General features: G+C 38.0%; 1 protein-coding gene across 5 annotated transcripts in view; it reads left to right on the forward strand.

Annotated features, from left to right (window-relative positions):
• The first annotated feature begins 616 nt into the window (after window positions 1-616).
• The window catches only part of THOC2 (THO complex subunit 2), a 53,803-nt gene continuing 39,895 nt past the window's right edge, over window positions 617-14,524 (forward strand). For 3 of the 5 annotated variants that reach the window (XM_068697652.1, XM_068697655.1, XM_068697654.1), the window contains exons 1-6: window positions 617-793; window positions 6,517-6,575; window positions 8,737-8,828; window positions 9,820-9,871; window positions 12,027-12,097; window positions 13,883-14,004. In XM_068697652.1, the coding sequence (XP_068553753.1) occupies window positions 732-793; window positions 6,517-6,575; window positions 8,737-8,828; window positions 9,820-9,871; window positions 12,027-12,097; window positions 13,883-14,004 (458 nt within the window). In that variant the 5' untranslated portion in view covers window positions 617-731. The remainder of the gene's footprint in view (window positions 794-6,516; window positions 6,576-8,736; window positions 8,829-9,819; window positions 9,872-12,026; window positions 12,098-13,882; window positions 14,005-14,524) is intronic. The other 2 variants (XM_068697650.1, XM_068697651.1) reach the window with 2 other exon arrangements.

Consider the following 14,524-nt stretch of genomic DNA (forward strand, 5'->3'; position numbering starts at 1 on the left):
AAATGTTTAATCTATTTGTTGGAATAAAAGGCACGAGCAGATTGTTTGCGTGTGCTTGTTAACTCGCACCCTTGAGTCTCTTCTCTTGTGACTCCAGGTGAAGTTACCCCCAGTGCTGTGATGATTTTGGGGAACAGCAGTTCAAAACAACCGTTTTGGGGAGCAGTGGCACAAAGGAGTCCTTCATACCCTTTCCAGAACATGCTTTACTTTCTGAAGAAAACTGAATGTGTTACTGCCATCAATGAATCTGGAATCTGAATTGAGAGCCTACGATACAGGACACAGCCCACAAATTACGTTTCGCGTGCATTTAACGCTTCTAACCAGCCATCTCCGCACGATCCCTTAGCTCCGTCTCTAGGAGACCACGGCCTACATTAATTTCCACAGAATTACCGAGGGGCCCGCCCCTATCCGTCCTGAGCCCCCCTTAGGGCCGGGGACGGCTGAGCAGTGCCCGCAGCCGCGGACTGGAGGAGGCGGCCTGAGCGGCCTGAGCGGCCTGCAACCCGCGGGACGAGCGCTGGGGGACGGGGCCACAGCCGCAGGGGGGCGAGGCCGCCCGCTTAGGGCGCGGCTTCGCAACCACGCATGCGTCAGTGGCTGCGAACGCGCCGTCTCCCAGGGCACAGCTCGAGCGGCTCCCGTCGTGCCCCGCGGCTCGCCGCGTCCCCTCTGACCCGCGGGCGCTGCTCCCCCATCCGGGCTCTCGGCGGCACACGGGGAAGATGGCGGCCGCGCTCCCCGCCGAGTGGATAAAGAACTGGGAGAAAGCGGGCAAGAACGAGTTGTGAGTGCGGGGCCGCGGGCCTGGGGGGGCAGGGGGGAGAAAAAAAGGGGGGGCCTGGGCCTGAGTGCGGCTGCGGGGGGCGCTGTGGGCTTCCTGGGGCCGGAGGGCCCGGCCGCTGCCCCCCTGGGCCCGGCTCCGCCGCTCGCTGCCGGGCCTCGCCGAAGCTCGCCCTCGCCGGCCGGGCCCGGCCCGCCCGTTGCCCGAGCGCCCTCTTCCTGCGCTGGGCCGGGTGAGCGGGTGCCAGCTCCTACCCCCCCCCCTTCACCCGGGAGCCTTGTCACCGCCACGGCCTGTCAGGCCCGGGCCTCGGCCCCCGTTCCGTTTTACTGCCCGTTGGCAGGTGGCCGGCGCTGCGTTCTGCGGCTCGCTCTAGGTGGGGTCAGTTGGCCGGCCCCAGTCATCCTGCGAGGTAACGCCTGGATGCCAGAGGGTCTGGCTGCAGCTTCCCAGAGCGATCTGGGTGTGCTAGGGGCTTCCTTTTCAGGGCTTTCCTTCTGTTTGTCTTAAGCAATCGCTGTTCGGCAGGTTTGCTAGCCATGTTGCCTGCTGTGTTCAAGGGTCGGGGGGTTGTTCACCACTTCGTCAATTTCTTGTTATTACCTTACCTTGGACGAGAGTGTTCTATTTACCAACCACATAGCCGTAAATGCTCAGTTTTTTTTTTTTTTTTTTAAATTCTTGTTGTAACTAAAAAACCATCAAGTTTCAAACATAGGCATTTGGAGGATCACTATATGAGATACACTTTTGGATGTTCACTACTTATGTTATTTTCTTTTGTTCATCTATTTTAGAAGGTTGTACAGCTAGGGTAATGATCTTAAAGAAGGAGGTAGCGTTGTAGGGAATAAACAACACAGAGGCTCTCTGCACAAAACTGTATTTTCCTTAGACCCTCCATTTTGTAGTGAAGGGATGCCCCTCTCTAGCCATTGTTGTATTTGAATTGTGCTAGAACAGTTATTGTGTTGTCATGTCACTTTAATGTGTTTTGATATGAATGATGCAAGGTGAACGGAAGTCCGTTCAATAGCTGGATTTCTGACAGCAATAACTTACGTGTTCAGGAGCCCCCAGATGATGCTGAAGTTCATATTGATACCCTTTCAGTCTCTCTCATAAAACTCGTAGGTTTTATGGCAATAGCTGAACGATATTTAGGCAACAAGTAGAGCCTTTTGATTGAATTTGAGTGAATGAACAACAAAGAATGAAGTATATAAATGGATACATCTCTTAAAAATGCACAAGTGGCTATAATAAAACAGACCCTGGTTTTGTATGGTGTTATTTTGTGAAATCCACTTGCTAGTCTCCTTCTATAATGGTTAAGTCATTTTTTGCCCTATGTATTTCAAATATGATGATGATTTTTGTAGCTTCATTGTTATGGATATGGAGACAGTATGAAGATCGCATGAGGACAGAAATTTTATAGTTGATTTGGTAATGACGGTTGCACTGTTTGAATTGAATTCTTGGAACTTCAACAGTGGAAGGAACTTTAGGCCATGCTAACGCCTTCCATTTCCCCTCCAGTGGTACTCTGTACAGATGAACAGGGAGAAAATGATAACCTGTTGTGGGCCAATAAAATAGGCTAGATTCCTGTATTTGTGGCATTTATTCCAAAATATTTATTCCAGATACTGCTTAAATGCAGTTCCAGACGTGATTTTATCAGTAGTTGGCAGAAGAAGCCATCCATTTTAAAGGAAATGTGATTGCTTGGATAAAGGCTATCAATTTTTACAGTGTTCGTTTTATAAATGTGGAATATGCATGAAAGTATTTTCTGGAAGCAAAACAATGTATCTGTAGCTTTATATCTTAGACAACTTTTTACTAAACTAAGTTTTCCTGAGAGTGCTTCTTAGTGTTTAACTTTGTCTTTCTTTTTCCAAAGCTTTTAATCTCCCGTTTTGCTGGAGGAAAATAAAACTGTGATCTTTCTAAAATGAACCATTTAATAAGGCAGCGTTCTGGAAGCGAAGTAGTAGTGACCATTTACTTTGTAGGAATTGTTCTAATTCTTTTTTTCAAAGCTGTAAATGCTTTCAATTTAATTAACCCAGCTACCAATGTGTAATAATATCTAATACAGATATATGAATGCAGATCATGTGCTAGGTTCATGCATTCTTTGTTACCAAAATGAAAAATTGGTCAGGATGTGGTCACCTTGTATCTTTTTTTCAGACCCTTCTCTGTCTAAGTACACTTTATTAAATTATCTGTATTAGTTTTGCTATTGCAAAAGAGAGATGGAGTTGACATCTGTGTGATTGCTTTATTATTCTCATCAGTCTAGACTTCTTCTAGACCTATTTATGTACCCATCTACTGTCCTTTTGTATTTAAATCACATCACTTTCTCCAGTGGCTTCCACAATAAGGTGTTCATCTATGACTGTAGGCCATTGATAACGCGCCCACAATCATGCAATGGCAAACACTTACTGCTACAGGGATATATATATATATATAAAATTTTTTTTTGTGATGGATCAAATGCATCGAGGACCCCCTTCAAAGGGGAAGTCCAGCCAAGCACACCACTGAGCTTGCAGTTTCTGCACTATCTTATGTTGCAAGATAAACTGGAGAAGCTCAACATTCTGCAAATGTGAAATTTGGAAACCTCTTTGAGGCACTCCCGGTGTGTTACTTTGCTTGCATGAGGAATGTCATAGCATGAGGAGCAATTAAAGGGCTGAGAGTCAGGAACACAGACCTTGGTTGTAGTTGTGCCATTCTGACTGCAAAATGCACTTGATTGTGCACAACAAAAGAACTACCCACATCAGTTAAGTTATGCATATACTTCCATATTTGCAGGCACATGCGCTTCATGATAATTACTGCCGTAGACCATGCGTGGGAGTGTAACTGAGTATATAGGACGTTGCGTGTGAGTTGGGAGGCTTAGGTTGGGTTTCTGGCTCTGCTATGCCATCTTGTTCTATCGGTGATCGACACAGCTTCATAGTTCCTGTTTAAACAAATCTACCCAATCTTAGTCCAAAACAAATTTGCTTTTGAGACTGATTTTTCAGAAGTGATTGTTTTTGTTTTTTTTTTTTAATGTTTAGTTTCTAGGTTATCCTGTTATCTATTACATTTCAAATTTATTACATAATTTTATATTCAAAAGGGATTTAGGTTGTGGTAGAATGGAGAAGTTCTGTGTCCTAAACATGTAGAAATAAGCTCTAAGGTTAGAATAATAAAATTTTCAAGGGAGCTTTTTATGTTTGGGATATTAAACTGAAAACAAACGGACAATTTTCCATTTTCTGGGCATTGTTTAGGTGGAAAAATACTGTAGTGCCTTTTTTTTGCTTGAGTTTGTTAATCATACTAATATTGATGGGTTTTATTCTACTAAGAAGACAAATGTTCTGGTTTTTAACTTAGGTAGTTGGCTAAGACTAGATGTCATGGTTTGATGGTACTGGATGGGAGGGCTTCGGCCTGGTCTTCATACCTCACTGCATCATTGACTTTGGTGTTTATCTGACCTCTTGGTGAGCTGATTCAGCTTGCAAAGTGGCAGACGACTTGTTTCTTAACTAGTTTTCCACCGGGTTTGTCAGTTGAGTTAACTGATTTAACTGAAATGAGAGCTAGAACTGTGTGACCAAGGACAGAAAGGAAAGGATGAAGGAGCTGCAAACGTGTGCTCTCGTTTCTCCCCAGCGAGCTACAAAAGAGCTGCACTGCCTGCCAGTACCTTCAGGGAAGGTCATCCACCTGTAGAGATTGTCTACCTGTATGGGAGAATATAAGCACAAATATTAATTTATATCCAAATATGAATACCAGCGCATTCTTTTCTACCACCAAAGTTCCCATGTAGACCTAAGGAAATTTATTATCTCCATCTCCCAAATTAAGTTATTTTTTCAAATGTAATTAAAAATGGAAAGCAGATTGCTTTACAGGCTGATCTTTAGTGTGACTTTTTACATTGATCAAACAGGTCCTGTGTTACTATGAAGTTTATATGCTAGTATTTTGGTATTGCTGGAAATGGGATTGGAAGAGGGTTACAATTTGTATTTTGTATTAACATGTACTTCAGTGAAATCTTCAGTCCAAGCAGTCAGGGCTGTTGCTACTGTAACCTATGTGATGGTATCATCTTAAGTCATAGGGGTCATGATGTGCATCTCGGAAGATAATTTTGTAGAATCAGTTGTTTTACATTCCTGTTATTTGCATACAGAGCTTAGAAATGAGAGCAGGGTAACTTCGTGGAGGAGTAGTCATTAAGATGTAGAAAAATCTGACTCTAAATTAATACTCCCAAGAACAGCAGGGAAAATCCATCCACACTTGAAAAGTAAGTGCATTTACAATTCATGAAGAATAAAATAAACGTACAGTCCTCTATTTTGCTGTGTCTGTTCAGGTTATTTCAAAACATGTTGCATTTTGTTCAGTAGCGTTAAGAACATCTTAGCCATACCCCCACTTTTGCTGAGCTTGCATGTTTCTGCTGATTACATTATACCTATACGTAAAACTGCACATTTTCCAGTTGTTTTTAAAAGGTGCATTTACCTTGTAGTTGCTAAATTCTGTCCTTTGATTCCTGGAACAGCTGTTCACTCCCGCTAGAGAGGTAATAATCTATACAGGATGCAAATAGAATGAGTGATGGATTGCTACAGAATCCTTTACAATTTATTTTTCCATGATAAGCCTCTATAATAATTGTACATACCTGCTTTATTAGATAATGTTGTTTTATAAATCACTCACACAGGAAACTGTAGACTTATATAGCATCTTACATAGGAACACTAGCTCGGATACTGTCTTCCGTTTTTGCATGTGAAAGACTTACGATGAAAAATGTGAAGCTTGATTGAAAACTTGCAAATATGAAGGAAAATCTTATGATTTCCCTTAGTGTCTGTAATTTGGTAGGCAAACCGCTACCTCTTTTGAATGCTGTTGCTTTTTAAATGTGAAATTGTTTCTGAAGCCTCATCCTGTAGTGAAAATGTAATGGGAGAGAGAAAATCCTCAGCAGCTTGGGTTGTACGTCTATTTCTATGCCTTCTGTGTAGTGAAGCCTACTGCTATAGAAGCATTTATTTTATAATGCAATGGACTATTATTTTATTGCAGTCTGTGTGGTGCTTAGTGTAATTTTTACATGGCTGACATTTTTGAGGGAGACCTTGATGGTAGCCAAGAAGTCATCACAACAGGTCTTTGCAGCCTATGGTGGCTTCCCTTGGTGATGAGAATTTGCACTTACAGGTAATGTTCTGTCTCATCAGTGCAAAGACTGCATTTGGAAGACATGCAGGTGGTTTAACATTAACAATTTTGCAGGTCAGAGATTGGAAGCGATGGCAAGTCATAGAAATAGATGAACATTTCCTCACTGTCTAACAGTAGGTTAGTGCTAGCACTTCTGTGGCTCCTTAGGCTTACTAATATCACCTAGCTTTCTGACTTTTCTATGTGTAAGCACATGTAATGTTAGGAAGCATGTTTTTTTGAAGTATCTGATATATTAGAAGTCTTATATTTCTTTGCTGTGTAACTCCTCTGAATAAATGTTTATGAAAACTAAAATGTAGTCAGGTATTTAAACTGCCAGAGTTAAAATTATTTTAGCCAGAATAACGAGCCCTGAAACATATGCTGGTTATTCAGTGCTAATATCCTAATATCTATATTTTTTATGTTTTCTTTTACTGCAGTTTGCAACTGTGTCGCACTCTCAGTGAAAACAAAAGCCATGATAATGTCGGTTTCAGAGGTAAGTTGAGTTTATTTATTTATTTATTTTTTTCCTTCAAGTTAAATGAAAAGAAAGCCTGGAAACAGTTGATTATGATACCCATGTATGTATCTGCTTTGAATGTTCGTATACGTTGACAATTAATGCATGCTAAAGGAGAATCCACACCTAGATTTGTCTTCAGATGTCCAAGTGATCTCTCATCGGGACAGTAGTAACCAGTGTTAAGGTCAGCTAGTATTTGGTTTAAGTTGTAGAAAATACAATTCCATTTTGCAAACTCAATATACCACTAGATTTTGTTCTAAAAGCAAATTATGTAAGTACTGATACCTGCAAATACGATTGAGGACTGCAGAAAGTAATTCTAACAATACCTGTGTTATAGACGCTATCCCCTTTGTTAATGAAAAGCAATATTGTCCTCAAATTTTAAATTCTCACTTCAGGAAGTCTTTTTGAAGTTTTAAAGAAAAACTACATTTCGATTTGCTCTGCAGATTATACTGGGAGAAAAGCTTCCATATTGTTAAGACAGCAAATGTTGCTGTACTGTTTAGGTGGTGGTTTGAGTTCTTGCTAAAATAGTCATAGATGGCAGTAATAGCGGAGAAGATAATTTATATTGAAATGTTTTGGTTTACAAGTAACAGTAAGAAAAATTTGTTTAGTAAAGCAAACTGGCTATTCCCAAAGCTTTCTAAGAATGTTCACCAGATGTTCATTATTCTAGACCAAGGTTGGCAATTCCTATGTTTTTTCTCTTTCTTGCACTTGCTGTCAGAATCTAAGATCCAGTGGGAATGGCTAGATACACACAGTAGCTGTTTTGAAGAAATTAATAAGACAGTAGAAAGGGTTGAAATCCTTCTGGTGATGGGCAGAAAAAAACCAACCAAACAAAAAAATCAACTGAAAATATTTGTAGTTTGAAGTACAGAGTTGCTGACTGCTGAGAACTTGAGTCCACGTAACTAGGATCCTGTTGAAGAGTACACTGACGCTTGCACTTCTGCCTTTTAGTTCCAGAAAGACATCTGTTTAAGTTCAGTATACCACAGGCCTGTGAGGCAAGGTCAGGGTTGGCAGTGTACCTGCATAACAAATTCTCTCCACTATGCGAAGCCGCTTGCAGAGAGACGACTAAGGCCGCGATTATGGCTGCTTTGGATTCATTGTAAATCTTTGAATTTGGTACTGCCCTAAGCTGTGCTGTTGACTTGGCCTTCAAAGTGGTAAGGGTATTTTACATAGAACTGATGTAGGAACCAATCCTACTATATTCAGGTCTTGTGCATCTACTGTTCTTTGCCAAAAGCATCGTTATAAGTACAAGTAACATGTGTCTTTTTATTATCATCTGTATATAGTGAAATGACAATAGTCTGCAGGCCCCAAGTTATTAATTAGTTGGTTTAAATGATTATGATAATTTAAAATACTAATGACTTCAACTATTATGACCATTGAAAATACTATATGTTGAGGAAAGTGTGGTACAACTGTAAATTGAAAGCATGGGACTTTAATTTTTTCATATATTAAGAAGTAGATCAACATTGCTGTTTGTTAAAGAACAATCCTTTGTAAGTTTACCATAGCTGTTTTTGCAAACACCATATTTAACTTTGCAAGATTTTTCTCAAATGCACCTGTGTTTAGTATTTCAGTGTAATGTAAGCTTTTGTAAAACACTGTACTTTGGTTGTGAGGGATTTCCATAAGTGGTAGTAGTAATAAATCCTGGTTAGACATTTTTCCCCAGTTAAATTGTGTTTTCTGCTACAGAAATGGCTTTTGAAAGTATATATATACAAGACGATGAAGAAAAAATTCTGAGCTGAAATATATAATATTCACGTGAATTGTAAGTTGTGTGTTAAACCAACTGCAAAGACTCAAGTTGTTATGCTCAGGACTGTAGTTTTCCATCCCATTTTACTGTTTTCGTAAGCTCTCAGGAAAGTAGATCATCTCTTACTACCTGATTATGCGAAGTCTTACACATTGATGCTCAGATTTAATCTGTCAGCATCAGTAAAATAATCCCTATCTTCAAGTCCTCTTTACCTGTCAAGCATCTGAAGACTACAGCATTCTTGTACACATGGTTTTGAAAGTTAAACCAAGGATTACCTACTGCGTTCTTTAATCATCTGCTTTGTTTTTGTTTCAACAGATATCCAACAGGTTTTGTATGAGCTTGCATATCATGTTATCAGAGGAAACCTAAAGCATGATCAAGCCTCTAATGTTCTTGGTGATGTTATAGTAAGTTAATATTTGTTTTAATTTTAGACTTAATATTTAGTTAAAAAGTCAGAATGAAAATCAAGCAGGATGATATTTGAGAAACTTGTTTTTTACATCTAAGAAGTTGTCCTTGTCAAGTCCTTTTCCTTCATTTCTGGGTGCTTGAAGTGTCTGTAGGCTGTCAGGGTTTCTGTTTATTCCCTCCTTTTTGTGGTGAGGAGTAGTTCTGTTCATTTTAGCATAAATGAATGAATTTTTTAAGGGCATATGAAGACTGAAGTTTTTCATAAATGCTAAAAATAGATTTAACTTGCTTATGCAGCATGGCAGTGATGCCACCTACTGGTTTTCGTAATTTATATTTCTTGTTTACCATTTTACTATTGAGATGTTCAAGTCCCATGACCATGGTTAAAATAATGCCCCTATTTGATGCTGTTGTTTTTTATTATTGATGTATACTATATGCAACATATTGGGGTGCAGATATTTATATAGTATAAATATACTTTTAAATGTAATTTAAGTTCCTTTCATACATCCAGAATTCTAATCCTTTCATCTTCTGCATTTGTCATATTTAATGTAGAAGGATACTGGAAATTACAGGAAGGAATAACAGCTTTTCTAGAGAAGCTTTAGTGTTGTAATTTTTTTTCTTATAAGATGATTCTAATTTATCTGCATCTTGCTGTGAAATTTTTGAGGGTTTTTGCTTAATATAGAGGCTTTGACAAGGGCAAATATACCTAAGAACTTGTTCTCCCAATTAGTTATTCCTGGATGAGTGCAGACCTGTGATAAGGGTTAACTAACTATCCATTTATAATTTAAGAAAAAAGCCTGTTACTGGTTTGATGCCAGGTTTAATGCTATAAATCGATTACCCTTCCATATTAAGCAGAAAGGTATTCAACAGTAGGATGCCTCCTCTAGAGTCACTGTTTTCTTTTAAGTGTAGTCACTGGAATTATTGTATTTATTATGTATGTTCTTTTTTCCTTGTTAGGAGCTTCGGGAAGACATGCCTTCCATCTTAGCCGATGTATTCTGCATATTAGGTGAGTTGTGTTCCCTTCCTTTTCAGCATTGTGATAGATTTGGAAAAATACATGCTTTGTGAATTTAATAGCTCACTTCTTCAGGAAAACTCGTTAGATCTGTAGAGCATTACTTCCCTTTACAAAATGTTTGTTGGTTCTTTCTCGGTGTATCTGTATCAAAGTTAGTGTCTTTTCTGCTTTGTTCTGATACAGTTCCTATATGTTCACCTACTAAAGGCAGTGGAAATTGATCAGACAAGAAAAGTTGAAGTAGATAGTTAAGAAGAATGTTGGATGCTAGCTAATGGAGTCAGTGATTTAATGTAGTTATCGTTCTTACAAATATTTTAAATAAATCGGTGCATAGTCTTTTGTTCTCAGAATGCATTCGGTAAATATTCTATCTGCATTGTCATCATTAGTGAAATGGAGCTTGTACTAGCTGTCCAGAAACCTAAAGGCAGCTGGAATTGCTTGCCAAGTTATCTGCAAATGGAGCAGGCTTTAAAGATGCATGCCTCTTGTTCTGGTAATAACTTCCAGATTTTTGTGTTGTATAATGTTGATCCAAAGCTGTTTCTGGCGCGTTTTTGGAATTTCAATCCCAAATACTTTTTCAGATCATACTTTTAATTCCTTGTTCTATGTCCTTTTGTTCTTTTCAGCACATATCAGTGAATTTTGCTGTCAGTCTTCATCACAGGCACTGGTTTGAAGGTGTCTAGGGTCCTCTGGGCTGTCACAGACTATCAGATTTGTATGTGCAGCCTCAGTTCTGTAATACTGAACTGATACGTTTTTGACTACTTCATTCACAATGTTTCACTCTGTGTTTGTATCTTTTTTTCTTTGTAATAGTTTTTATCGTGCAGTATTGTAGTATCCTACTGATACCCTTTGCTGGGTTATAATAGGTTAGAGCTGGATTAGAAAACTTAATGGGTTGCTCCTTGAACTTAAACTGTTTGAATAACTGAAACTAGTGTGTGTCTGCTTTCCCCCCCCTCAAATTATATAGACAGCTGTCCTGCATTTACTATTTCTCTGCTGCTAGTAAATCTAGTATGACTGGGAGCTAAGTTTACTCTGGGGACAAATAAAATTTGGTATAATTTGCTTATTTTTCCATGAGTTTCCTCTAACACTTCTTCCACTCTAAGCTCTGTCTGCTGCTACCAGGATCCATTTTTTCCCCCTTTAATGGAGCCTTCTCTCAGTTACTGTGTCTCAATATATAAGAACTTTGGTTCTTGTTTTTATCCTCTAATCTGTATTCCTTTAAACTAATTTTTTTCCTTCAGATCCTTCATGGCTGAGATGCTTGGGTGCAGGGGTCTGGACTGATTTGGCATGTCTGTTTCCTCTGCTGCTACCCTGCTACATCATTGTTTTCTAGTCTGTTCGGGGGTCTCTTCCTCTGATTTTTGTTGTTGTCACTTTGTGGGTCTAGTTTTCCTGTGTATTTTTGTGCTTGTGTCTGTACGTACTTATTTTTGGTGATGTCTGCCTTTAATTCTTTGTTTATGGAGTTTTCTGCTCCTTTTGCAGCTCCCTGCTTCCTGTAATGTTTTCTGTTTTTCTTTTTTAAGCTACTTTAGACAGGCATGCTTCCTTTGTTTTATGGCCTCTCTTCCCACAGGAATGAATTTCTGAATTGCATTCAGTTGTTGACAATGCAAAAAGAATGGAAATACAGAATTACAGCTAGTAAAAGACTGCAGACTGGGCAATAAACAGCAGTTACTCTAAAGACAAGGGAAAAGAGACTAGAACAATGTGATATTAAGGCTAGGGTCACCCAGTTCTCTTCAGCAATTTGTATTTCTATTCTTTCCTGCTTATTATTCATTCTTAATATTTGCCATAAACCTCATTCCAACAAAGAAAGGAAAAAGAATTATGATTATGATATTCCTCTGGTTTCTATTCTGCCTTTTTGTGGGATTTGTGCATGTGTGATGTTGGTCATTGAAATATTACGGGGATCTCAAGGTGAATAGGTAGCTGCATTGTTACAGGTGGCTACTGTGTTAAAAACAAGCTACTTCGCATTGTGTCGTCATGAGCATTTAACACAATAGTTAAGAACAGAATAAACTTCTAAATTCCGTGAAGATAACAGAGGCAAATTTCCACAAATATCATGTTTTTTTCCCCTCTTCCTTTATTCTAGATATTGAAACAAGTTGTTTAGAAGAAAAAAGTAAGAGGGATCATTTTACTCAACTGGTCTTAGCCTGTTTGGTAAGTTCAGTTGCACTTACAAATTCTTTTGGTAAAAGTATATGGCAAAATCTGTTTTTTTTTTTTTTTTTTTTAAATAGATATTCTTAAAACTACATTGTTGTAGTTCTGTTTTTTGAGGGAGTCTGTTAAAATGTTTTAACAGCTTGAGAAATTATACACGAATAAGTACTTTTTTGGCTGTTTTGTATTGCTGACAAGATAGTTCAGGCTGAACATGTTTTTAATTTTTTAGACAATGGTGTAGGTAGACCTGTTGTTTCACCAGATAGACCAACCTTTGGGTTCTTGTTTAAAGGAATTAACTCACTGAGCTTGTTATTTTCTCAGCTGATTTCAGGAGAAAATTGTATATGTACTGTTTCTTATTGACTACAGTTCATAACAGATGGCTAAGCAGTTTGAATGCTGATAATACTCTTTTATTGCAGTCAGTCTGTTCCTTCCTGTGATTGAAACTTTTCATTTGTATCTTCCATATTGTTAATCTGGTCAGGGAGGTCTCCTTAGGTTAGCTTTATCCATCATAAGAAAATAAATTACATTTTTATTTTTTTTATATATATATATATATATATGTATGTATGTATGTATCTTGGTAACTTTTGTTCTTGCTGTTGACCTTGAGTTCTGATGCAGCTCAACCAGAAAAATTTACTTTGCCATTTTCAAAAAACATCGTTTCAGTTTTAATGTTACGGCCATTTGGACCTACAAATTTACTGTAGCTCAGGATTGTAAGATGCAAAGTATGTGAGTAGTTCGTTTAGTTTCCTGTTTTTAATGCAGTGCAAAATATTTAGGGACATGCAGGAATTCTGTGACCAAACAAACTCATGCAGTAAGGCTACTGCATTGTTTGTTTAATGAATACTTGTTGGATTGGGGAAGAATTATAGCATGGAGACAAGAAATGGTGAAGTGAGCACTTGCAGATATGATACATGCCATCAGAAACAAACACTGTGTTTCCAGGAATGAGATGTAACACAAGTAACTTCGATCCAGAGTTCTGTCCTGCAATGTGAATTTAAACTTTAAATGTTCCTAAAAGCATGTATGCTGATTTTCTTCTTGTTTCCTTAATGAGAACTTATACATATTTTATGATTATTATTTTGTTTAAGAGAAGTATTGGCAGAACGTTGGGAATCAGATATCTTACTAGACTAATTAATCAGGAAGTGGTTAAAGTTCTCTTCTTTCTGTATTTTTCAGCTGCATTGGCTGACTTGGTACTTCTTTCTACATACCTTTATCACATGCGTTATGGGTAGAGTAATGTAGTCTCATTGTTTGAATCATTTAAGGAAGTAGTTTTGAGAGAGTGTAAGTTTCCTCTCGGTTAAACAAATTTTGCTTCTGAAGTACATTTTGTTAAATTTCTCCTTTATGCAACCTACTTGTGCCTTTTGAAGTGGCATTCCTAGCCATCTGGAATAAGCTTGACTTGTAGGAAAAATCAGTGTAAGAAAATAAGGCATTTTTTCAGAGTATGAGAGAGTGGGTTTAAGCTTTGTAATATGCAGTTCTTGTAATAACATCCCTAGATGTTAAGCAGTGTATACTTTGTAACCAGCAGTTAGACTTTACAGCTTGTTTATTCAAGGTGTTCTCTATATAAAATGTACCTCTGTAAAACTCTAGTTTTAGTTCAGTTTCTCAGTTGTATTCACTTGTAAATGCATTCTGTTTCAAACTTACTATAAGGGTATATATGTATGTTTCTAGGTGTTCATAACTAGCAAATCTGATGTGTATTTTTGGTCTTTTTTTTTTTTTTAGTATCTTGTATCTGATACTGTCCTAAAGGAGCGTTTAGATCCAGAAACACTGGAATCACTAGGACTTATCAAGCAGTCTCAACAGTTCAATCAGAAATCTGTTAAAATAAAGACAAAGCTATTGTAAGTTTTGGGGTAAGGGTTTTCTAGAGGGTGGGTGGGGAAGGGCAATGCTAATTAATCTGGTAACAATGTTTACTTAAAAAAAAAAATGTTTACTGTAATAAAATACTGTCTTTTCTTTAGGAAAAATGTTTCATTGCACTCTAACAAGACACTGACAATAATAGAACATCATTAGCCCTCTTACGTTTCTCAAGCATGTGAATGCTAAAACCTGTTTTAACTTCACTTATTGCTATGACCTTTTCTTTGCTACAGGTATCCTGTATGTACAGATTAAATACTTTTTAATTTTATTTGTAATAAATGTAAATTTGTTAAGTATGAGCAAATATTTTTTTTACTGTTACATCAGTTAAGCATAGGTACATGTATTTGATGTTCTCATAAATAAGCAAATGGAGTTAAGTTAATTTTGGCAACACTATAGATTTTTGTGAATGTATATTTTTTGCCTTTGCATCCAATGCTTCAGTCTCTATATTAAAGAAGAGCATTTAAAACTAGAATAGGTCCTTAC

Source organism: Anas acuta, chromosome 13 (genome assembly GCF_963932015.1).
Source record: "Anas acuta chromosome 13, bAnaAcu1.1, whole genome shotgun sequence".
Taxonomy (NCBI): domain Eukaryota; kingdom Metazoa; phylum Chordata; class Aves; order Anseriformes; family Anatidae; genus Anas; species Anas acuta.